Source organism: Mustela nigripes, chromosome 1, assembly GCF_022355385.1.
Source record: "Mustela nigripes isolate SB6536 chromosome 1, MUSNIG.SB6536, whole genome shotgun sequence".
NCBI lineage: Eukaryota > Metazoa > Chordata > Mammalia > Carnivora > Mustelidae > Mustela > Mustela nigripes.
Window position 1 is genome coordinate 235,499,670 of NC_081557.1, and position 25,627 is coordinate 235,525,296.

A 25,627-nucleotide genomic window follows, 5' to 3' on the forward strand; every position below is an offset into this window, starting at 1 on the left:
TGGGTGGCTCGGTGGGTTAAAGCCTCTGCCTTCAGCTCAGGTCATGATCCCAGGGTCCTGGGATCGAGCCCCACATCGGGCTCTCTGCTCAGCAGGGAGCCTGCTTCTCTTCTGCTCTCTCTCTCTGCCTGCCTCTCTGCCTACTTGTAATCTCTGTCTGTCAAATAAATAAATAAAATCTTTAAAAAAAAAAAAAGTTGAAATGATGCCAGTGAAACAAAGTATGCAAGGATACGACATATATATATATACATATTGGTAGAGGAATAATAAAAGCATCTAAGGATTATTGAGAAATTGTATAAAGCACCATTCTGAATGTTTTTACATGAATTAAGCCTATTAATCCTCATAGTCACGCAAGGAGGACTATTAAACAGATATGAAAACAAAAGCACAAAAATACTGTTTATTTAAGTTTCTTAAGTTGATGGAGCTAGGATTTGGTGAGGTTGGGATGTGAAGATGTGTACTTCTGTTAAGATCCATGCACTTGGGGCGCCTGGGTGGCTCAGTGGGCTAAAGCCTCTGCCTTCGGCTCAGGTCATGATCCCAGGGTCCTGGGATCGAGCCCTGCATCGGGTTGTCTGCTCTGCGGAGAGCCTGCTTCCTCCTCTCTCTCTCTGCCTGCCTCTCTGCCTACTTGTGATCTCTGTCTGTTAAATAAATAAATAAAATCCTTAAAAAAAAAAAAAAAAAATCCATGCACTTAACCTCCATTTTGACACTGAAGACCAAAAGTAAACAATCTTGCCTTAAACCAATATGTACTTTGTTGTCTTACATTACAGTCTTAAGCATTAAAAGTTGATGATATGGGAAACACTGTACGAAGAAAACAGCATGTGCATATCAACCTATAAAAGAACAGGTATACACATCAAGTAGATAACATACTCATAAAAGATGCCAAATTGTTGACAGTGACTCTTTCTCTTTTATATTTCCTGAAGTTTCACCTTTTTACAATGAACAAACAAGTATTTCTTCTTAATCATAAGAAAATCTACCTAAGGCAAAAAAATTTTAAGGAAAGATACTTGTCATTCATGGTGGTCCTATTTTATAGATTATAAGTCAGTGGTGTCAAATACCATGGTGACAAAAAGGTCTTCTCATGAAAACAGAAGGGTAGACATTAAGAGTGATACCCCAGATCCCAGGTCATTCACCTCAGCCAAAAAACTGGAACATACACTAGTCAGTGTAAGTAGGATTTGACATTTCTGAGTATGCCACATTTCTTTGTCTGCAGGATTAGAATGATAAATTAGGGATTTCTATGCCCAAGTAGCCTCCTGAACTGAGTACTGTCTTTCTCTCACAGCCTTATTTACCAGTAACAATTTTTATAAAACAAGTAACAAAAGGAGACAGAGCACTGCTCAAATTATTGTTCAATGTATTATTTATTCTTCTTAGTCTAATGAAATGAGAACACATATATCGACTTTAAACCTTTTCCTTGTGATCCTAGTGTGCTATAATCTAATGATGCCATCAAGGTTATTGTTAAGGCCTGCATTGTTGTGTTTCTCTACTTTTCAATGATTCTCCCCTTCCTTCACTAGTCTTATGGATAAGAGGTTTTGGGGTGCCTGGGTGGCTCAGTGGTTAAGCATCTGCTTTCGGCTCAGGGATGGAGCCCCTAGTTGGGCTCTCTGCTCAGTGGGGAGCCTGCTTCTTCCTCTCCCTCTGCCTGCCGCTCTGCCTACTTGTGCTCTGTCAGATAAATAAATAACATCTTAAAAAAAAAAAAAATTAAGAGGTTTTATTCCTTGTGTCCCAAATTAACTATTCTATCTATCCCCATTTTTCCACTGCTTCATTTGGGATAGAATTTCTTTACGAATAAATCCTTTACCTTAAAAAAGGCTTCCCAAACTTGTTAAAAACTCACCAGAAACTTTATCCTACTGTGAAATTTTTTTCCTCAATGTACAAATATAAAGATTATTCTCCCTAGACTATAAACTCCTTGAGAACAGAGATTGACTGTGATAATTCTTTATTATTAGCCAGTACAGTTCTGAGAATGAAGAGGATGTACAAAATATTGATTTATTTCTCAAATGAAACTAATAGCTCACAAATTTAATAAAAACTAGGAGTCAGGAGTCCTCTTATCCTATTATTATCCTGTAAGGAAAAACTGGTTTGATTTGGATATATCCGCAACTATTTGCATATACCCTGAACATGTGATTCAACAGCTATCAGCAAAGTGTTTTTCCTCCAAAAGACATCTCCCACATCTTTTGTCTAAATATAAACTCTGAGCACAAGTTTGATCCTAAGGCAACTTCTTTAAGATGCCAAAGCAAAAATATCAAAATGTATTTCATTCTTATGATGAAAGGGGAAAGGTAAGCTTGAGGGAGAGATCAAAACTATAAAAGACCACTGCCAATAACCAAGCAGGTAATAAGATATGCTATTAAGCACACTACTTGATTATCCCATTCTCTGTTGAGACATGAAGGTAGCAGCTTTTGAATTTAAACCAGCTAGAGGGGGAAAAAATGAATATATACAGATAAGGAAGATATATTAACCAGAAACTTGAAATTCTGTGAAAACTCCTGAATATTAATATTTAAAAATAATCTTGTTATAAACAAAGTTTCAGTTTGTTCTGCCTTATTTCTTCTTCAGTTTGGTCTTTTAATGGTAGAGCAGTAACATGAGGCAGAGAAAAGATAAAACAAAGGATACTGAGAAGTAGTTTTTTGTTTTGTTTTTTTAAGGAGGCTCCAAGCCCAATGTGGGGGACTTCAAGTCATGACCCTGAGTTTAAGAGTTAGATGTTCTACCGACTGAGTCACCTAGTGGCCCTCAGACAAGTAGCTTCTAAGTGAAGTTCACTCTCCCTCTCCTATCTTCCTCCATGAAAGGGAAAGCTGCATGGCTCCCACACTTAAAAAAATTTGTGTTAAAAAACAAAACAAAATAAAACAAACCCTTTGTGTTTATCATGAGAAAAAATATACTCACGATCGTATCTGGGGTAGGTCTGTTTCTATTTTGTGGCCTGTATTTCTAAAAATTTGTATAGCAGCTTCTGCTACCTTGTCATCTTCCATTCTGAGGCACTGTAACAGGGACTCATATGTCTCTGCAGAGTGGAACGAGGTAGGATGTGTGAAAGACAGAACCTGGAGGAACAGATACAACTTTAGAAGTATAGACAATGGTTTTAATCCATTAAAAGAAGGTAATTATTTTCTACTATAAATACAATTCAAAATACTGGGCTGCATATGCTAGCTATATAGAATAAAGATTTTATTTCATAGCTTCCTTTAAAATTTGTTGCATTTAATGAGACATTAGCAGAAATCTAATGCATTAGATTCCTTAAGAGAGCTGATCTATAGCGCTTGCCCTATTTTCTTCTTCCCCTCAGTCTATTCTGATACTGGGAATGCAGAAAACGTGGCTTCTTTTTTATGTGATGTGAACAAAATGTTAATACAAAGCTTTACTTCGCTGGCAAAAAGATTCTCTATAAGGGATATTTTAGGTGGAATCCATTACAAAAAGCTCACTGCTTGGAACTATAAGCAAGCCGTAATTGTGAACTTTCATCATGATTACAAACATAAGTAATTATTGCCTTATTTATTTCTACACAAGTTCCAGTCTATCCCAAAGGAATGTACAGCAAGTTAGACATAATGTATCTGCAAAGTTTACTTTCCATGAAGTAGAAACAATTTAGTTAGCATAATATCAGGAATAAAGGCTAAAAGTGGAAAAGTGGGGTGCAGGGGATGGAGTATATAATCTTCATTAACTTATTCAATAAGCACTTATTTACTCAGTTATAAAGTAAAGTGATGGTCTCATTTGGTTAGGTCCTTGTTGACAATACCTAGATAATATGTTGACATGTTAATAAATTGATAATATAAAACCTCGTAAGTTTTACTTAGAAAAAAAAATGGGAGAATCAAATTCGAAAAACTGAAGCAACCTATTAAAAATGTTTATCTTAAAGATTTCATTCTTAAAATTATTTTAAAAATGTAACCTCATCATTAAAAACATAATTAGAATTTTTCTTGCTAAGCATATAAATTCTTTCCATGAAAATATGTTTAAGACCATTCTAATACAATCCCATCACTCTCTTTTCTATCTCATGTTCACAGCGCGGATTGTCTTTTCTCACTTAGCTTATATATTGTAGTGATCTAAATGTTTCTTTGCCTTCAATTTCTGTTATAATATTAAAAGACAGAATAATAAACCCTGATAATACCTTTCTGCTCCATCAGTGTTCCACAATCTAAAACCAACCTTGTTTCCTGTTACTCCTCAAAGCAATCCTTTTCTCTGCATAACTAGACTCCCAACAGTTCCTAAAGTATGCCAAGAATTATTTTCTTGTGTTTCTTTGTGCTGTGTTTCCCCTAGATTAAGTCATACCTTGTCCATAAAGTCTTGTTTGACCTGGCTCTTATTAATTGCTCTATTCTCTGAATTCTTTGGCATAAGAATATAAATATGACTAGAAATTGTTTAAAAATTCCCTGATCAGACAGATGCTATCATGTAATTCCTGCGAACATATTCCTACTAGTCCAGATGAAAGGTAAGACTGGATTCTTTAGAACATACTGTTACAAGCACATGTTAATAAATACAGGTATGCAAATGATGAATAAAACCGTAAACCCCCAAAATTATTATTTTATATAGTAAAACAATTACATTATAATGTAAAATAAATATACTGTTTTTATAAACTATGATTTCTACCACAAATGTTTAATCTTTCAAATAGTTTCCAATGAAATAAAGCTCAACCCTTGCATATCCTTTCTCTTTTTTGTATATCCTTATTAAATTAAATTAAATTAAATTTAAAACTGGAAAGGGATGGAGACAAAATTATCTCAAAAGTACCTTAAGAAGCTCAAGTCCTGAACGAATAGCTGTATCTGGACTTACACCCTCCTCTTCATCATCTGCTGTCCCCTCTATTGATTTATTCATCAGTTTTACCAGTGCACTATTAAAATGAGAAAAATCTAAATTAGTAACCTTACTAGATTAGTAACTGTATCCTAATTGCTTTGTGGCAGAATACACAAGGAATCTAAACATCAGATACAAACATGCTCCTGGAGGTAAAAGTTATTTTGTAACTTTTTAAACTTTGCTTCCTTTTTGACAGCTGAGCTTATTTTTTTAGTTTCTCTCCCCACACCACCTTCCAAACTCCAGGTGTAACTCTACTGCAAACCAACACAACTGAAATTAAAGGACACATACTGGAAATATAATTTAAATTAATATTGATTTCTATATATAAAGGTATCATTTACAATCTTGGGAAAAACAATAGATGGCTGTTGCTAAATGAGCAAATGACAATTCACTCAAAGCAAAATGTTGACAAAGATGTTTAAATTAATCTGATAATTAAGTTACCATCAGTAATTACATTCCTAGAAACTCATAGCAAAGAAGCAGTTCATCAAAAGTATCATGTTATATTCATAAATAGGCCCATCAATTAAGAACCATTTAGTTAGAAAAATACAGACTCTAAGGGGCACCTGCACCTTGATGTTCATAATCAGTATTATCAACAACAGCCCAACTGTGAAGAGAGCCCGTATGTCCATCCACGGGAGAACGGATAAAGAGGTGGTACATATATAACAGAGTATTACTCAGCCATCAAAAGAATGAAATCTTGCCATTTGTAATGATGTTGATGGAACTAGCGTGTATTATGCTAAGTGAAATAAATCAGAAAGACAAATACCATATGATTTCATTCATACGTAGAACTTAACAAACAAAACAAATGAACATATGTGAAGGAAAAGAAAAAAAAAAGAAAAAGAGAGAGAGAGAGACAAACCGTAAGAGACTTTTAACAATAAAGAACACACTTAGGGTTGATGAGGAAGGTGGGTGGAAGATGGACAGGATGATCGGGATAAGGTGGCCACCTGTGATGAGCACCTGATGTTGTATGTAAGCCAGGAGTCACTAAATTCTACTCCTGAAACCAGTACTGCATGTATGTTAACTAACTAGAATCTAAATAAAAATTTAAAAAACCACTTAATTGTCCAACATTATCGAATTAGTTTTTCAAACATACCTAACCACCACAAAGCAATATTACTTGGTCAATAAAAAGCAGGCTTGTAGCAACATGGTACTATTTTAAGTAAAAGGAGATGTGATTTTTAGTTTTGAGACTGTGTCCTCAAACTGAAGATAATACCACCTTATTTTGAAGGACATTAAATATTACAGCAAATAGCCTAGTACATAGCAAATATTTAACAAATGGAAGCTAATGATCAAAGTTTTAGGTTAAAATTTTTCCTTTGGAAAAACATGCATATTTTAAATTATTTAAAAAATTTTAAGTACAAAATATATAAGAAGCACAGATGCATCATTTATACAATTTAAACCTCTTTTGGTACTTTTGTTTCCTTTTTACATCACAAGAATAATTTAAAAACCTTAAATATCTTCAATTAATAAAAAACTTTTTTTTAAAGAAAACAAATTAGGGAGGTGTGTAAACATTAGCCTGAAATATAATTTATCATATTATTCACCTATTTAAAATGTGTAATTCAGGGGCGCCTGGGTGGCTCAGTGGGTTAAAGCCTCTGCCTTTGGCTCGGGTCGTGATTCCAGGGTCCTGGTATCGAGCCCCACATCGGGCTCTCTGCTCAGTGGGGAGCCTGCTTTCTCCTCTCTCTCTCTGCCTGCCTCTCTGCCTACTTGTGATTTGTCTGTCAAATAGATAAATAAAAATCTTAAAAAAATAAAAAAATGTGTAATTCAGTGGTTTTTAGTGTATAGTCATAGGGTCGTATAACCACTACCACAACCTAATTTTAGAGTTCTTCCCATCCCCCCCCCCAAAAAAAACTCTTTTCCAACAGGAGTCACCGCTATGCACTTGTACCTCCTCTAGCCCTAGTCATCTACTAATCTACCTTCTGCTGCTATACATTTGCCGATTCTGAATATTTCATATAAATAAAATATAATATATGGTCTTCTGTGACTCCTTTCACTTAGCGAACTATTCTTAAGGTTTTTTCATGCTGTAGTATGCATCAGTATTTCATTCACTTTAATCCTGAATACTTTTCCAGTATATGAATATAAGACAATTTACCCATTCATCAACTGACAGACATTTGGGTTGTTTCTACTTTTTTGGCTATTATGAATAAGGTTGCTATAAACATTCATATACAGGTATGGGCATATATTTTCATTTCTCTTGGTCATATATACATGAGTGGAATTGCTGGTAGCTATAGTAACTTTGTTTTATCTTTTTGATGAGCTGCCAAACTGTTTTCCAAAGCCGCTCTATCATTTTACATTCCCACGGGCAATATATGAGGGTAACAATTTTTTTTGGATCTTTTTCAACTCCTCTTTTTGATTACAGCCATACTAGTGGGTGTACGGCAGTGTTTCATTGTGTGTACGCACACACGTATAAAAATATTCCCACCTCTGCACAAAAAAATTGCCTTATGTTCCCTTATGTGGTCAATCAATCTCCTTTTCCATGCTGGCAATCACTGATCTAGTTTCTGTCACTATAATTTTACCACTTCTAAAATTTCATTTATTTTGTGTCTGACATTTTTTATGTGACGTAATTCTTTTGATATTCCTTCATGTTGTTGAGAAGAATCAGCAGTTTATTCCTTTCTACTGCTGGAAAGTATTATATCGTATGGATATATCACAGTATGATTATCTAATTACCAATAGATGGACATTAGGTATTCCTAGTTTAAAGATAAAAATAAAGCTGCTATATGCAATTAAGTATATGTACTTATGGCAATTTATGCTTTTTTTTTCTTGTAGACAATATCTAGTATTGGGATTCCTGAGTCACATGGTAACATTATATATCTATTTAATGTTAAAACAGTCTCCTGTATCATCAACCCTTGGTATGGACAGTTATCTTTAATTTTAGCCATTCAAATGATTGTACAGTGTTATTTCTCATTGTAATCCAGATTTATATTTCTCTAATGAGGAATAATGTTCACTGTCTTTTCCTGTACTTATTTCCTATTTGTGTATCTTACTTGGTGAAGTCTGTTCAAATCTTCTGTCCATTTTTAAATTGTATTGTTTGTCTTACTGAGTAGTAAGAATACTTTCTATATTCTGGATATAATCTTTTATCAGATATATACTTTGCAAGTCTTTTCTTCCAGTCTGTAGCTTTGCTTTTCTTTCTCATAATGATGTCTTGCAAAAAGGAGAAAGTATTTAATTTTCTTTCACTGCTTGTGCTTTTTATGTCCCATTTAAGAGATCTTGTTCACCCCATACTTTGTTTTAAAAGTTTTATTAGCTCTGACATTATTTTGTTTTAAAAAGTTATTTTTAATTTGAGAAAAATATTTTTGAATTAAACTTTGTTAGGCAGAAATGCTATAAAATGATACATGTATTTAATAAGATAAGTGTGTTTTAAAATTTTATAAATGTATCTGATTATTTGTAAGAGGTCAGCCATGCACTTACTTAGTAAGTTTTATTGACTACCTATTACGTGCCAAGTCTTAGGATCTGTCCTGAAAATATAGTGCAAAACAAGACAGGCATAATCTTTTTTCATTATAATGTGGGCTGATCACCATTATGAGTTGGGCTATAAGTATTGAAAGCAGGACTATAGTCTTTCCTCTTATTAAAGTACTTTCATTTCTAAATTAGAGAAATAATACATACTCCATATACTTCACAGGGGTATCATGCAGCAAAAGATTATTACCAATTCGAGTACATGTTCAAAACTGCTTGGGAAATCTATGTGTCTCTTTCTCTTCTATGCTGTATAACAATGGATACAAATTTTCACCATTTTACCTCAAGTCTAAATCCTTCCACTGAGCAGACTACCTACTTTACCTTTAACCTAATAGAGAAGAATGGAGGCCCTGAGTGAAAACCAGTTTTCTATACCCCTACCTTCTCACTTCCTCTAATTTCAACCTCTCTTCTTTTCTATTAGTACCCCTGAAAGGTATTTCAATATTCAAAATTCCTTCATTAAAAACAACAAAAGACCCTTCAAGTTCACTCCCTTCCCATCATCTCATTTTTTTTTTTTTTAAGATTTTATTTATTTATTTGTCAGAGAGAGAGCAAGCGCGAGCAAGCACAGGCAGACAGAGTGGCAGGCAGAGTCAGAGGGAGAAGCAGGTTCCCTGCGGAGCAAGGAGCCTGATATGGGACTCAATCCCATGACGCTGGGATCATGACCCGAGCCGAAGGCAGCTGCTCAACCAACTGAGCCACCCAGGCGTCCCCCCATCATCTCATTTTTCTCCTTTACTTTTTATAGCTGAACTGTCCACAGTGGCTGTCCCACATCCTTATTTATCTCCTAAAGCAGAGTTTCAAAGTGTGACAAGGTGTTTTTCGCCTTTGATTTTCTCATACCTAAAGGTTGCTAAGTGGAACCTACTGGGATCCTGTTCAGTCAGGCCAGTTAACTCTGAGCTTGGGTAGTCTCCTCTGCTCAATTTTCTCTGTGTATCATGATGTGGATGTTAAGAAGGACTATCCTAAGCTCTTCTCAATAGTTGAGTCATCTGAGCTTGCCCTTGCTCCCTCAAAGAAACTATTCCGGCCATTATGATGTTTCTCCCTTTTCTATATCCAATGGATGCTTTTTAGTATCTATTTCTGGGTAGCATCTGACCCCTCCACCTTTTAGTCTGACTTTTTTGTTATCACTCTTTTCCAATTTTTCTTCCACTTTTGACCATGCCTCCTTAAAACAATTTTTTTAATTGAAGAATTGTCATACGATATTATATGAGTCTCAGGTATAAAGCATAATGATTTGGAATTTATAAATGTTATGAAATGGTCACCACAGTAAGTCTAGTTACCACCTGTCATCATACCACAATGTTAAAAATTTCTAAGAATTTGATGAATTCCTTATCTTCTGCCACCCTCTTAATTTTCCTTAGGATTCAGTCCTCACCTTTTTCTTTTTAAAATTTACCCTCTCCCTGAGGTTTCAACCATTACTGCAATCACTACTTCACTCTCAACCATTATCCAAAGACAAATAACTAACTGGAGCATGCATATGTGTATTTGTATAAACACAAATCTGGAGAAAATATACTAAAGAAAAATTGGTTATATTTAGGATGATTTTCTACTATCCTCATTCCTTTCTTCCAAAGTCCTTCCTTATGGTTAAAAGTACATACAATTTTCTAACTACTTCTTGATTCCTTCTGCCTTTGTTTTGTCTAATTTTTCTTCCTAGAATAGCTACTACTGTTCATTTAGTAATTATGGTGTGTGAGGCATGGTGCTAAGTATTTTATATATCTATGTCATTTTAAGCCTCTTAACAATTCCAGTTGTTACTGTAATATATTCTTCTTCTTTTAAAGGTAAGAAAATTAAAGCTCAGAGCAGCTTAAATAATCTACCCAAGGACACAGGGCTAGTGGCCTGGGCTGCTTTTCCCCTGCAATCTTTACCTGGCTACCCTCCATAAAACCTACTGATCTATTTCAGAGCCTTCTCTAACAACGAATCCATCCTATACAATTTGGGTTATCTAACTATCCTTCTCCAGTTTACCCAATGTATTTCACAAACTGCTCCATCAAATACATGTTACATGAATAAGTAAACCATCTATTCGTAATTTAATAGACCATGAAGATTTGATTACACAAAAAGAATATCATATGACATATATATTTCTCATTAAAATTAATAAATTGGAATTTTGCATAAAATTAGTCTCTCAGAAACCCTAAGTTGATTTCTCTAAGCCTAAACACCTATGACATTACTGAAAAAACTGAGTTTTTGGTCTTTTTTTTTTTTTTAAAAGATTTTATTTATTTATCAGAGAGAGAGAGAGGGGGAGAGAGCGAGCACAGGCAGACAGAATGGCAGGCAGAGGCAGAGGGAGAAGCAGGCTCCCTGCTGAGCAAGGAGCCCGATGCGGGACTCGATCCCAGGACGCGGGGATCATGACCTGAGCCAAAGGCAGCTGCTTAACCAACTGAGCCACCCAGGCGTCCCGAGTTTTTGGTCTTTTAAGACTGGAAATTAACCACTAGCTTATAATTTACAAAAGTAATGAAACCCTATGAAGCTTCATGGAAACAAACAGCAAATGTCCTTATATGTCTCTTTCACAGTCAATACACAAAGGCAAAAGTACTACTTACATGTATTACATCCTTGATTTACCCCATTAGAATTAAACGGCATAGAACAAAGGACACTGACATCAAAATAATAAATCTGGTGGGAATGTAAATGGTATGGCCACTGTAGAAAACAGTATGGAGTTTCCTCAAAAAATTAAAAAATAGAAATACCATATGATCCAATAATTCCACTACTGGGTAATCACCCAAAGAAAATAAAAACACTAATTTGAAAAGATATATGCACCCTTTTGTTTACTGCAGAATTATTGATAATAGCTAAGATATAGAAACAACCTAAATGTCCACTGACAGAGGAATGGATACACACACACACACACACACACACACACAGTGCAATGTTATGCAGCCATAAAAAGAGACAAGGTCTTGTCATTTGCAACAACAGGGATGGACCTAGAGGGTATTATGCTAAGTGAAGTAAGTCACACTGAGAAAGACATAAACCAGATGATTTACTAATATGCGGAATCTAAGAAAAAAAATAAACAAAAAACAGAATCAGACCTATAAATACAGAGAACTGATGGTTGTCAGAGGAAAGACGGATGGAGGGATGGGCAAAATGAGTGAAGAGGAGTGGGAGATATAGGCTTCTAGTTATGGAATAAGTCATGGGAATAAAAAGTACAGCATAAGGAATATAGTTCATGTACATACAATATCATTGTATGGTGATAATGGGAGCTACATCTGTGGTGAGCCATTGAGATATGTTCAATCACTATGTCGTAGAGCTGAAACTAATGTAAAATTGTGTTCTGAAGTAGACCCAAATAAAAAAATTAAAAATTACTTCCATCCTGTGGAAAAACAAACAAACAAATCTATGGTTTTGTCATTACCCAGCTGTGAACAAACCACTTATTCTCTAAAATCCTTAGTTTTATTCACAAGTAAGAAAATTAAGTAAAAAGGAATTATCAGTTAAAGAGAAAAGAGACAAATATCGCTGTCATTAGCTGAATTGTGTACTGTTGAAGTCTAACCTCCAGTACCTGATGTGATTATACTTGAAACAAGGACCTTAAAAGATATAATAAAAAAATGAAGTGAAATGTGGGGAGCACTATCCAATGACTATAGTCCTTATAGGAAGAAAAGATTAGAACACAGACAATGTGAGACCTTGTGAGGAGACCGCAAGAAAGAGGCCATCTGCAAGTCAAGGCTTCAGAAGAAATCAAACTTGCAGACACCTCTATCTTGGACTTCTAGCCTCCAAGCTGTGAGAAAATTAATTTCTGTTGTTTAAGTCACCCAGTTTGTGGTATTTTGCTATGGCAGCCCTAGAAAGTCAAAACAACTGGCATTTCAATACAACAAAAGCAGTAGTTCACATATCATAAAATAACTAATAGCTAGAACCAGCTCCTCTAATCCAAGGCTGTTTAAAAAGAGAACCAGGGGAGGAGGTTGGGGGAACTAGGTGGTGGGTATTGGAGAGGGCACAGATTGCATGGGTGTGGTGCAAAAACAATGAATACTGTTACGTTGAAAATAAATTAAAAAAAAAAACACAAAAAAAAACACATTAAAAAAAAAAAAAACCAGAGAGAGAGAAAACCAGTTAAGTGCTTTGTAATAACCCAACATGAAAATGAAGACGTATGGCTTATCTATTAAGCCAGGCTGCTTAGTGTTACATGTTGTCTCTGATTCTCATAATCATCCAACAGGGAGCTATGACAAACATATTGGAGTTAAAAATAAAATGAAAACTCAGATAAATTACTGGGCTTCTTCCAAAGCCACAAAACTGGTATGCAGTAGACACCGGTTATAAAACCAGGGGAACTTGTGCTCTTTTCAAAATACTATTGTTTTTACATATTTCAAGTAAACAGTGATATATACTAAAGGAATGTTGTGTGGCCATCAAAATGGTAAAGAAAACTCAAAGACAGACTGATAGCCTTCAGATTCAAAATTTTCTTCTTTCTCCATTCTTGATGTTCTAGGTTTTCTTTAATGAGCACATACAGGCTAAAGATAAGAACCCTTACAAAATAAAAAAGTACTGAAGTAAGCCAATGACCAGAAAACAAGCAGGCCCTTCTTTCAACTTCAATATACATCCTTCTGCCATTAAAAAGGCATACAGGGGAACTTTTTAGGTTTTCTTAGGGACCCAGAATTTAAACTTGTAACACTGTGGTTTCAGATTATGTTCTATTTTTGAGTGAATATATTTCCTAGCTTACCTTATGGCTTCTGAATCAATGTGCACAGGTGCAATTCTTTCCAACAGAAATTTGACCATCTCTAGAAAAGGATTTGTTGGCTGCTTAGGATTTGCAAGTTTTCGAGCTATTTCTCTCTGTAGAAAGGAAAGATTTTACCTTAAGTGTGATTTTTCAAAATAAGAATGATTATAGGTAACAAAAACACTTAAAGATCCAAAACCAGCAGAATTTGCTTTAGACCTGACTAAATTTCTGTCTTAGATCCTGACTAAAATTATATACTCATCAGGTAATCAATGCAAAATCTGGACTGTGGAGAACAGAAAGGGGATGACATGGTATGTATGACTTATACTTTCTTTCTCAAATTTCTCCCATGAAGTTATTGCTTAGTAAACAATCCTTTTTAATGCTTTATTTTTAAAAGTTAAAAATTTAAACTTTCATGGGTATGTCTTACTAGTTAATTTCAAAATCTATTTCAAACTAATAAACATAACGTTTATTTCATAATAATTTTGTAGTATGTGTTTTATTTCAGTTAGTGATTTTTTTTTAAAGAGGGGAAGATTCGTAAGTACATAATTTTTTAGTACATAAAATACTAACAGTTTTACAAAAAGTAAAAAGTAGTACATAAGTAAAAGTAAAGGTAGTACATAAAGTTTTTTAGTTCTCGAAGAGAATAGCTGATTTCAAAGACAGTGATATTACATCAAATATCTTCTACAGAGAAAACACATTATTGAAAGAATTTCTAAAATATATAGAGCGTCCAAAGAGAAGGTTAAATTTACGAAGTGCTGGGCACTGGGGAAAGAAGTTTAATAACGAGGCCTTTAACTGCTATCTGTAATAAGTAAATGCAAATTTTGTCTGAGAGTTTAAGCACATTAACAGTGCTTTCCAAAATATAAAAGCACTAACAAATAATAGTCACTTTTCATAAAAAAAACAAAAACAAAAACAAAACAAAACAAAACAAAAAAACCCAAACCCCAACATTAGTGATACATGTTCAGATGGACAAGGGGAAAAGGAAAAAATTCCTACTGTAGTTTCAGTGACATCTAGACATAAATTAATTATAAAAATATTAAATTAGATACCATCCATATTTGTTAACAGAGCATGTCTTGGGAAAATTTCTTAGTCTTTAAGAGATGCCTGATTTATTTTGCAAGCTGTAACCAACTCAGCAAAATTTTAGCATTTGAGAAAATAAAAAATATTTCAGTTAGAGCTCAGTCCTTACATACTTTGCTCTAACTATAGATATATATTTTAAATCTGAATTCAAGTACATTACTATCTTTTGAAATCAAACTTATTTTGTGTGGATCTCCCTAAAAGGAGATTTTTTTTCCTAGTAAAAAAATTTAAATGCTTTAGCCCAAGATAAAGTCAGTAATCATTTAATAACAAATAAATCTATTGGAAAATTGCTAGACAAACTATAAAGTCAGTACTTTGGAACAGATTACTAAAAAAGGAAAAACTAGGCATTGGGAGAAACAGTAATGGTGGAAAAAATAAAAGGAAATGTTAAAGGGAATAAGAGTAATTCAGAATTACCTAATCAGTCATAACACTATAAAATACACGTAGGTACATAAATGGTAACACTAGACACAATAAACTTTTATTTTTTTAAAGTAGAACTTGAAAGTATATTTAAAGTTGGGCATGAAGCCCAACATGACCCTAAGATCAAGACCTGAACTGAGATCAAGAATGAGATGATTGGGGTGCCTGGGTGGGTCAGTGGGTTAAAGCCTCTGCCTTCAGCTCGGGTCATGATCCCAGGGTCCTGGGATGGAGCCCCGCGTCAGGCTCTCTGCTCAGCAGGGAGCCTGCTTCCCCCCACCCCCGCCTGCCTCTCTGCCTACTTGTGATCTCTGTCTGTTAAATAAAATAAATAAAATCTTAAAAAAAAAAAAAAAAGAATGAGATGATTTACCCGACTGAGCCACCCAAGCATCTGACAAAATTAACTTTTAAAACGTGACGTTTTTGTATTCCAATATAACCTTACATTTAAGTAATCCCTCATAACAATATTTTAATGCATGCAATATTTAGGTATTCTCACCTAACAATGATATGTGATAATCTTAAGTGATACTAGGGATAAGCAGCAAGCTAAATTAGTTTGTGACAACAAAAACCAACTAATTAGTTTATAGCAACAAATCAACAGTTTCCTTATATTCTTTACACAAGAAAAAAAAGTATACCCACACATACTTTCATGCACAAACAAGAAATTTTATAACTGAAAAGTAGTTGACATAGCTTTAAACAGAAGTAATCATTTGTACTCCTTTTAGGAAATGACAGCAGAAAGAATAAAGAAAATGAATTATTTCTGCATACCTGACAGTATTTCCAAAATTTCTCACCAACTCCAGTAACAGCGCAGATTGATACTATTACTGATATTTACTAATTACATAAATTATTTAGTATTTTAAGCACCCTTAACAAGTATCAAGGAAATACAGAAATAGTCCCTATTCTCTCTTTTTTTAAAAGATTTTATTTGAGAGCACCTGAGTTCAGGAACAAGTGGGACAGGGACAGAGGAAGAAGCAGACTCCCTGCTGAGCAAGGAGGCAGAGGTAGGCCTTGATCTGGGGACCCTGTGATCATTACCTGAGCCGAAGTCTGACACTTTACCGAATGACCACCCAGGTGGCCCAACCTCTATTTTAACAAGCTTACAATTTATTCATTTTGTTATTACAAAATAGCTTTAAAAGTCTGCATCTGGGGCTGCCTGGGTGGTTCAGTGGGGTAAACCTCTACCTTTGGCTCAGGTCATGGTCTCAACATCCTGGGATCAAGCCCTACATAGGGCTCTCTGCTCAGCAGGGAGCCTGCTTTCCCTGTCTGCCTGCCTCTCTGCCTACTTGTGATCTCTCTCAGTCAAATAAATAAATAAAATCTTTAAAAAAAGAAGTCTGCACTATATATCCTTTGTTCTTCATACATTTTTATTTTCTCATTTTGACAATAAAAAAATGTTTGCTTAAAAAAAAAAAGTATTCTTTCACATACAGTGTTCCCTCGCATATTCTGTCTTCCTAATCAAAATGTCCCATAAGAGGATTTTACAGTATCAATATTTTTTGCAGCTGGAAACAGTAAAACTAGATAAAGGCAAATTCTCATGAGAAGCAGCTTCTAAGGGTTTAACTTTCATGTTACCTGTTGTTTTTGGTTCCTGGAGAGATAGAGAGAGATGGGTGAGTTTCCCCCACCAATAAGCAATTTTCTAGACACAAGCAGGATGTCCTACCATTCAGCTCAATTCTGATACTGTCTACCCTGACGTAGCATCGGTGGGTTCCCAGAGGTTAAGAGTTCAGTCTTAAGGGACTGCTTCCCCCCAACCCCCAGATATCAGTCGAAATCCCAGGTTGTTACCTACACTTCCAACCAACCGGCTGTAAATCTAGGTTCCCACGATCCCCTCCTTCTTGGGGTTTGAAGAACTCGCTAGAGTAGTTCATCAAACTCCAAGCAAAATTTACTTCTCAGATTACTGGTTTATTATAAAAGGATGCAGAACTAGGGAAGAGCCAGAGGGAAGAGATGCACAGGACAAGGTATGTGGAAAGGACAGAGAACTCCTAATCCCTCCGTGAGCCTGCTCCTCTCCCCAAATCTCCACATGTCCACCAACCTGGAAGCCTCACTGAATCTTGTCTTTCTTGTTTTTAATGGAGGCTTCATTACATAGGTTTGATGATCAAATCATTGGCAACTGGTGGCTGAACTCAATTTCCAGCCCCTCCATTCTTCCTGGATGTCAGAGGGTAGTAGGAATGACAGTTCTAACCCTCTAATCATGTGATTGGCTAGGCAGGGAAGCAGTCCCCACCCTTAGGTGAGTTGCCAAAGGAACTTATTAACATAACAAAAGACAACTTCCCATCTCTCAGCACTTAGGAAATTAAAGGGTTTTAGATTTGTGCCAGAAATGGGGGACAAGACCCAATATATATTTCTTACTATAAATCATCACACCTCGTATCATTCTCACTGAACCATAGAAAGGTTAAATTAAAAGAAAACAGGAAGCACATGATGATTGTTACTAAATGCTAAGTTAGCATCTCTCTCCTTTTGTTCTTTTCTTCTCTACTTCTTCCAGGAACTATACCTATGTTAATATATACCAACCAGCCTTAAAATTTCAGACTTCTAAACACAGCTGCTGCAAGGCCACACACTGTTATCTTCTCCTACCGTTCAAACATATTTTCTGCTAACCAATCACTAAGCTAGAAATACAGCAGTCATTCTTGATATAGTGGTCTAATCCCCACTCGCCCTTTAAGATTCGATTCTGGAATCACTTATTCTAAAATAAGCTATTCCCATCTCCACCCCTGCTGTTCCTTTCTGTTACCAAAGTGCATGATTCTATCAGAATACATACCAGACCCTATTCTCTATTGAAATATCTGCCTGCCTCTGTCACCTAAACTGCAACTTCAGTGAGACACCATGTACAATACAATTTACTAAATCCATGTAGTGATCTACAATGGTGTCCCTTGATCAAGGGACAACCCAAAATTTGGCCTTCAGAAGATACAATGCACATTCAGATAACCCCACAGGGAAGGGTTTTTTAAGGTGTGGTCTATGAAAGACTGGTATCAGAATTACTTTAAGACTTTTAAAAAGATGGAGATTTAGGATCCCACCAACTTATTTTAAGAATTCCTAGTGTTCGTTATAAATAACCCACAAGAATTACTTTTCATTTGCATCTCACAGGGCAGTGCAAGAGATCTAATATTAGGTCACAGACAAAATTTCATCTTATTCTAAAAATCTTATGAGGCTGGTAATATTTATAGGTGAAGAAAAAGGAAGCTCAGAAATATTGAGTAACTCACCAACAGTCAAAATGGTAGTATATAGCACAGCTGAAATTCAAACCTAGGACTGTCTCAAATGTTCAATTAATAAGCTTCCTGGAAAATCTTGAAGTTTAGCTCATAGGGAGGTGCTACAGCATAAAAGAGCAAGCAGAACTCATGGTATGGCAAATATGTGATCCGTCTCTAGGACCAAAGTGTGGAAACTCAAAACCTGAAGTCCAAAGGGAAAGCCAATCTATCCAGCACGTATCATAATACCATTGCTCATTCTCTCTCACTACAGCATCATGTATACATGTATTAATCCACAGTATGTGTCTATTAATCCTTGCTCAAAGTGTTTGATCTCCATTCCCACGAATTCTGTTACTGAGTAACGGTCACCTCTTGAGAAGTGACTGCCATTTAGAAAAAAAGGAAGTGGTAGTATATACACATTAGCAGGGGACAGAAAGAGATTCTCAGAGATGGAACAAAAGCTACATAGAGCGACAGGAGGTAAATTTTGTGTATTTCTTTTTTTTTTGGAGGTTTTATTTATTTATTTGGCAGAGAGAGACACAGTGAGCAAGGGAACACAAGCAGGGGGAGTGGGAGAGGGAGAAGCAGGCTCCTTGCTCAGCAGGGAGCCTGATGTGGGGCTGGATCCCAGGAGCCTGTGATCATGACCTGAGCAGAAGACAGACACCCAACGACTGAGCCATGCGGGTACCCCAGTGTTTGTGTTAATTCTTCTTTGTTCTTTTCTTAAAACTTCAGAATGAAACTGTCAGGGAAAGAGGAATGTGATACTAGAGGATATATGTTAACTAGTACCAGCATCCCTTGTGGATAAAGACAAAATTATATAGATATTCTGGAAAACAGCAAAAACTCTAACAGTAGTCATTCTTCTGAGAATTTAAAGGGTATTATAAGTCCTATTTTATACTCAAGAATATACAGATAAGTTAAATAATGTACTCAGAATACACAATGCTAATGTAAAAGCCAGAAATTACTGTGAAATATCCATCAAAGAAAATAAACTAAAAAACATGAATAGCAGAAATTTTTTCTTCTAGAATAGAGTTCTATTAGCTATTCTGTGGTCCATTACTTAAAATATCCTCAGAATAACCGCCCCCCTTCAAACCCACCAAAAAGTATCATTACCGTGCTCTTCCTAGTGCAACCGTGGTCCTCATATCTACTTTGCGGGTTGCTAAAATCAGGAGTGCTGCCTGGCTGCACTGCAGGGCCATGGTATTCATCCTGAGATATTTTGGTTACAAACATCTGTTTTACATATACTTTTTGGATTTGGAAACTCTTAAGATATTTATGGTCTGACAAATAGTAGGAATTCATGTTATTTGCAATTTTTTCAAACTCAAGCTCAATTTCTGTTTTCTCAGACCAAAAACACCCCTTGATTGTTCTTTCTCAAGGTCATTTGTTGAGGAGTACTCAGTTTGTACTGGCTCCTCCTACAAACAATGGAATGTATAGAAAGAACACTATTCAGGACCTGTAAGATCTAGACTCTACCTGCAGCTCAGCTACTATCACCAGCTGAAACCTTAAAATTCACTGTCTTTATTTGCAAAATGAGGTAAAACTGTAAAATGAAATCCCCCTTTTTAAAAAAAGATTTTATTAATTTGAGAGCGTGAGAGCGAGTGAGCGAGCACGTGTAAGCCAGGAGAGGTGCAAAAGGAGAGAGAGAATCTCAAGCAGACTCTGTGCTGAGCGCTGAGCCCCATGTAGGACTCCATCTCATGTCTCTGAGACCATGACCTGGGCCAAAATCAAGAGTTGGACATTTAACCCACTAAGCCACCCTAGTGCCCTTAAAGCAACTATTTCTAAGGTCTTTTCAAAATATTTCATTCTATGATCCTATTACATTAGTAGATACCCTGCAGGACACAGTACTCTAGAACTAGAATACTAAATGCCAAAGACATAAATGCAACCTTTTAACTGTTTTCAGCAAACCACCCTGCTCAGAAGGGCAAAAGCAGAGGCAGTCTGAGCACTTGGCATCTCCTCATCCCTAGGCGGAAGAGAAGAGTCCACTGTTCTCTTCCCTAAATTAGCTTCCCCTCATCTCTTCTTCATTCTTATTTTTTAAAAAATCCACTTAGAGACCTAATATTCCAAGAATGAATAAAAAAATACCTATTCCATGCTCTCAGACCACTTTGTATATACATCTATTATAGTCCTCATCACTTTATACACAAATAATTATTGCACTCTAATTCTTTCTAGAACAAAGTTAGACATAAATATCTGAAATAATTTTCTTTTCTCTTACTCAGCTCTGTAAGCCTGGTCCCAAACACAGTAGTTGTAACATATGTAATACAAGGGAAATATAATTTATTTAAATCCTAAAGGGCAGTGCAGGGCCAGGCATTAGGATATATATGCACAGATACACCCACTAATTTTCTAATCATCTTATAAGTTTTTTAATGTTTATAGATGAGAAAAATGAGGCTACAAAATACTGAAGAACTTACTAAAGGTCACAGTGGTAGTTAATGGTACAGCTGAAATTCAAACACAGAAAAATGCTGAATAAATGAATGGATGAAGTTTTCCTTCCTGATATTTTCAATGAATACTGGTTTTCTATAAAATAAAGAATCCAGGAATAGAATGAAGACAAAAGCCTAAAAGGAATTACCTTATCTATAAATGCATATATGGCAATGTAACTGCTGCTAATTCATTGACAAGGGTTACTTCTATGCTAATACGTGAGTGAAGAAAATGCATACATACTTAAGCATTTAGAAAATTCTATTTACTACTAAATACAAAGCATACTGTCCTGCTCAATTCCTAGGACCAACCTCCCTGGCTTATTTCTCTCATTTTTCCTGGAATTTGGCTAAACAGTAGTAAGAGAGCTAAGCTAACCACAGATATAGTTCCAGATAATTTTGAGTTCACAATATTGTTAAATTAACACAAATAATTTATGTAAAGCAAACTTTAATAAAATATAAATTTCAACAAAGCAAAGCTAAAAGAACATGTGCAGAAGTATAATTTACTAACCACACAAACATCTGCCTGTTTGCATGAACAGGTTGGGCTGATTAATAACTCCAGCTGAGATCGTAATTTTTCATCATCACCAAGAACCTGGTTAAATTTCTTCACAAAATCTTGTGCTTTCCCAGGGTCAGGCAAATTCTCTGTAAAATTGAAAGAGAATCAGTATTATAAAAGAAAAACTACGAAACTAAAAGCAAGCTCTCTTAAAAATTATGCTGAGCTATCAAAAAATAATCAGCCTCACTTGTTCTTAGAAATTAAGATGATTACTTTCCTTTACTTAGTATTAAATTGATAATCCCATTATGTAAATTGTCTGTTTTGATGTTTATTACACATCTATATGGAATGAATAAACAAACTCACTTGCTATGGTCATCAGCTTTCCAAACATGGCAGAACAGTTAGCCTCTGACTGAAATTTAAAACAGAAACAGAAGTCATATGTGCTACCAAATATCTGTAAGAAAATCCAATTACACATTAAAAAAAAAAAAAAAACAACTAAACCAAAACAAAAAACATCACAAACCAGTCACCAGAAAATCTCTACCTTAAGTTGATAACAAAGAACAGTGGAGTGGCAACAACTATTAAGTCAGGACAAAGAGAAGAAAAGGTGATGTCATAAAGAGGTTTTAAATATTAAAAAGGAGTACATAACTTCCACAAGGAAAACATCTTGCCAGAATATGGAACTGAAGATAATGGAAATAATTATCATCAAAATTACTGTGAATTCATACATCAAAAAAAATTAACTAAAAATGTTAAGAATAGAAAAAAATTTCTTCCTATTCTGAATAGTTCTATTAACTATTCTGTGGCCTATTACTTAAGTAACCTCAGAATATCCTCTGCCTTCCAAAAAGTAATTTTGTATAATCCAACAAAATAATAAAGCATTACTTTATTACTAAATTTGTATGACATTGGAATAATTTGGATCAGAAATCGGTAAACTATGGTCCCATGAACCATCTGTTACTGTTAAAGTTTTGCTGAAACACAGTCACAGTCGTTCATTTACATATTGTCTATGACTGCTTTTGTGATTTTGGAAACAGAGTTGAGCAGTTCAACAGAGACTTTATGGCTGGTAAAGCCTAAATTTTTGTAATCTGATCATTTATAAAAAAATTTTGTCAACCCTTGCTTTAGCATCAATAGACCCTTGAAGGGTCTCTGTCTACAAGTTCCTAGTTAAGAACACCTATTCTGATAGCAAACACATTTAGAAATATATTAAGAAATTAATTACATTTCTTTCCTCCATCTTCCAGATGACACTGGGCAGAATTTTTTTGTTAATTTAACTTTGCCATATTTATAGAATTGGTACCTAATTTGATATTGACTCTACAATGAAGGACCCAAAATCATGGAGTAAAAAAAAAAAAGCAAATCATGGTTTCTCACAAAATTTTATCTCGATGTTTAATTCTAATTATTTGAAAATGGATGAACCATATATAAATTCTTAGTATCGAAAACGATAAACTAGAAATTACCATTTATTTGTTCATGCTAGAAAATAAAATTTTGTTATATTCATTTACAGTGAAAATACAGCTTGGAAAACTAGAGAAATTATGTGTAACCAAAATTTGGAAAACAATAATAGTTTTTACTTGCTTCAATATATGTAACTACACAAAAACTGAGCAATGACCATAACAAACTATTAATTTAAACAAATCATGAACCTACTGTAGGTTGCTTGTGCAAATCCAACAGTTCTCGTACATGACTTCTAAGCATGTTCTGACACTTCCACATTTCATTGAGAGCTCTGTTAATAAATATAAAAAAAATATGTAATATAATAATCTGGTAATTATTCAACTTTACTATTTTTCTTGCTGTATTGGATAGATACACCATGCTTCTCCATCTATTTAAAAATTTTAAGCAGCAGCACCAGCATTTATTTACGGGATTAAGACAGGTTAGTTTAAAATAGTAAATAAAAGGCTTCTTAGGAAAGAAAGTATTTAAGAAGTTTTAGGAGGATGAATAGGATCTTCTAGGTAAATGGGGACTGAAAGACTTTTTTTTTTTAAAGATTTTATTTGTTTGAGAGGAAGATAAAGCTTTAGTGGGAGGTTGTGGGAAGGGAAGAGCGAGAGGGAGAAGGATACTCCCCACTGAGCAGGGAGCCAGATGTGGGGCTTGAACCTAGCACCCCGAGATCATGATCTAAGCCAAAGAGTGACACTTAACCAACTGAGTCACCCAGGTGCCCTGGACTGAAAGACATTCTAAGCAGAGGAAACTAGAATGTTCTAGTACAAAAAAAGATAAAATGGCATCAAAATGCCTGGGATAGGTAACAAAATTTTTTTTTTACAGACTTGGGGCAGAGAGTGTAAATGAAGAATCATCGGGAAGCGGGAACATACTGCAGAAAAGGATCAGATCATAAAGGCATTTTCATGGTAGGCTAAAGAGGTATGAATGAAGGGCTGCAGAAGTGAACTTCACAGAAATGATGCAGATTCAAGGCATCAAATTTAACTTGAGTGTTTATTATTCTAGACTTCCTTCTCTCCATGAAAGCAATTTTTCTTCTCTCACAAACCCAGTTCATAATTCCAGGAGCCCAGAGGGATCTCTGAGATATTAGTCTATGTTGGAGTATTATTTGCCAATATTTTGAAATATAGAGAGATCAAAACCTTAGGCCAGGGATTTACTACCTAGGGTGAGCATCAGGAATCACCTGCAAATTTTTAAAAATGGCCAAAGTCCCCTAATATAATACACTAAGGACCCAACATAAGTTACTGCTGTAGAATTTCTGCTGAAAATGCGTAAGCCCAATCTAATAATGAGGAAACACTGGATGAACCCAAATTGAGGGGATATTTTACAAAATTGGACTGGACCATGCAATACTCTTTCCCAATCATCAAAGTTATAAAAGATAAAGAAAGGCCAAGGAATGGCTCCAAATTAAGAAACTAGAGACATGACAATGAAATATACAATCTGTAATCCTAGAATGAAAAATAAAAAACCTCATAAAGCACATTACTGGAATAACTTAAATACACATTAGATTAGACAATGATATTGTATCAATGTTAAATCTCTTGATTTTGGTAAGAGTACTCTGGTCTTATAAGAGAATATCTTGCTCCTAGGGAACACTGAAATATTTAGGGGTAAAGGGATCTAATGTTTGCAAATTACTCTCAAATGGTTCAGAAAAAAATATTTATGTAGAGAGAAAGAAAAAGTATATGCAAATGGCAAATGATAAAGCAAATGACGAATCTGGGTAAAAGGCATATCATAACACTTTGTATTTTTCCCACAACTTTTCTATAAGTTTGAAATTATATGAAAGTTAAAAGACAAATACATAAAATACAATATACACATATTATAATAATACACACACACACACACGAGCTAAGGTTCTTTTCAGAATAATCAGAATTCTGGGGTGCCTGGGTGGCTCAGTGGGTTAAAGCCTCTGCCTTCGGCTCAGGTCAAGATCCCAGGGTCCTGGGATCGAGCCCCACGTCGGGCTCTCTGCTCCGTGGGGAGCCTGCTTCCTCCCCTCCCTCTCTCTCTCTCTCTGCCTCTCTGCCTACTTGTGATTTCTCTCTATTGAATAAATAAAATCTTTAAAAAAAAAAAAAAAGAATAATCAGAATTCTTAGTGACAGGACACGTTTACTTTTTAAAAAGCTTTATTACAATGGAATGACCACACATTCTAGTTGGCCTGGGACAGTTAAAGTTTATGCCAAGTATGGATCAAAAATATTAATAGCGCCTTTCAGTTTCAAAAATATTCCAATTCAGACAAACAATCATATGGTCATTCTACACAGGGGTGATCTGAATATATTTTCCTGATTAAGAAGCAGTATTTAGTCCTTAGGATTTGTACTGTAAAGTTCCAATAGTGTAATTTAGATCCCTTTCAACAGGTAGACAAAAGTAATTTTGACGAGGGGATTTCTTTGAATCCCTGAAACTGTTTTACTGACTCAGCTGCCAAATATGTCTACACATATTGGAATTTTTGCTTTTAATTTATCTGAACTTCTAAAAATTTTCTGTATAAACATTATCTAAAGTTCTTTTTTTCCTTGAGACCATGTGTGAGTGCAAGGGGTGGGTTGGGTGGGGGCAGAGGGAGAGAATCTTTAATCAAGCTCCATGCCCAGCCCCTCCCCGCAAAAAGCCAGAATGGAGAGTCAGACCCTTAAAGGAATAAACC

At 35.2% G+C, this 25,627-nt stretch overlaps 1 protein-coding gene across 2 annotated transcripts in view; it reads right to left on the minus strand.

Moving 5' to 3' along the window:
* PDS5A (PDS5 cohesin associated factor A) overlaps nt 1-25,627 on the minus strand; it is a 141,580-nt gene that overhangs the window by 42,802 nt on the left and 73,151 nt on the right. For both annotated transcript variants that reach the window (XM_059382774.1, XM_059382766.1), the window contains exons 14-19: nt 23,101-23,182; nt 21,757-21,805; nt 21,391-21,530; nt 13,457-13,572; nt 4,912-5,017; nt 2,995-3,155 (exon numbers count right to left, since the gene is read on the minus strand). In XM_059382774.1, the coding sequence (XP_059238757.1) occupies nt 2,995-3,155; nt 4,912-5,017; nt 13,457-13,572; nt 21,391-21,530; nt 21,757-21,805; nt 23,101-23,182 (654 nt within the window). The remainder of the gene's footprint in view (nt 1-2,994; nt 3,156-4,911; nt 5,018-13,456; nt 13,573-21,390; nt 21,531-21,756; nt 21,806-23,100; nt 23,183-25,627) is intronic.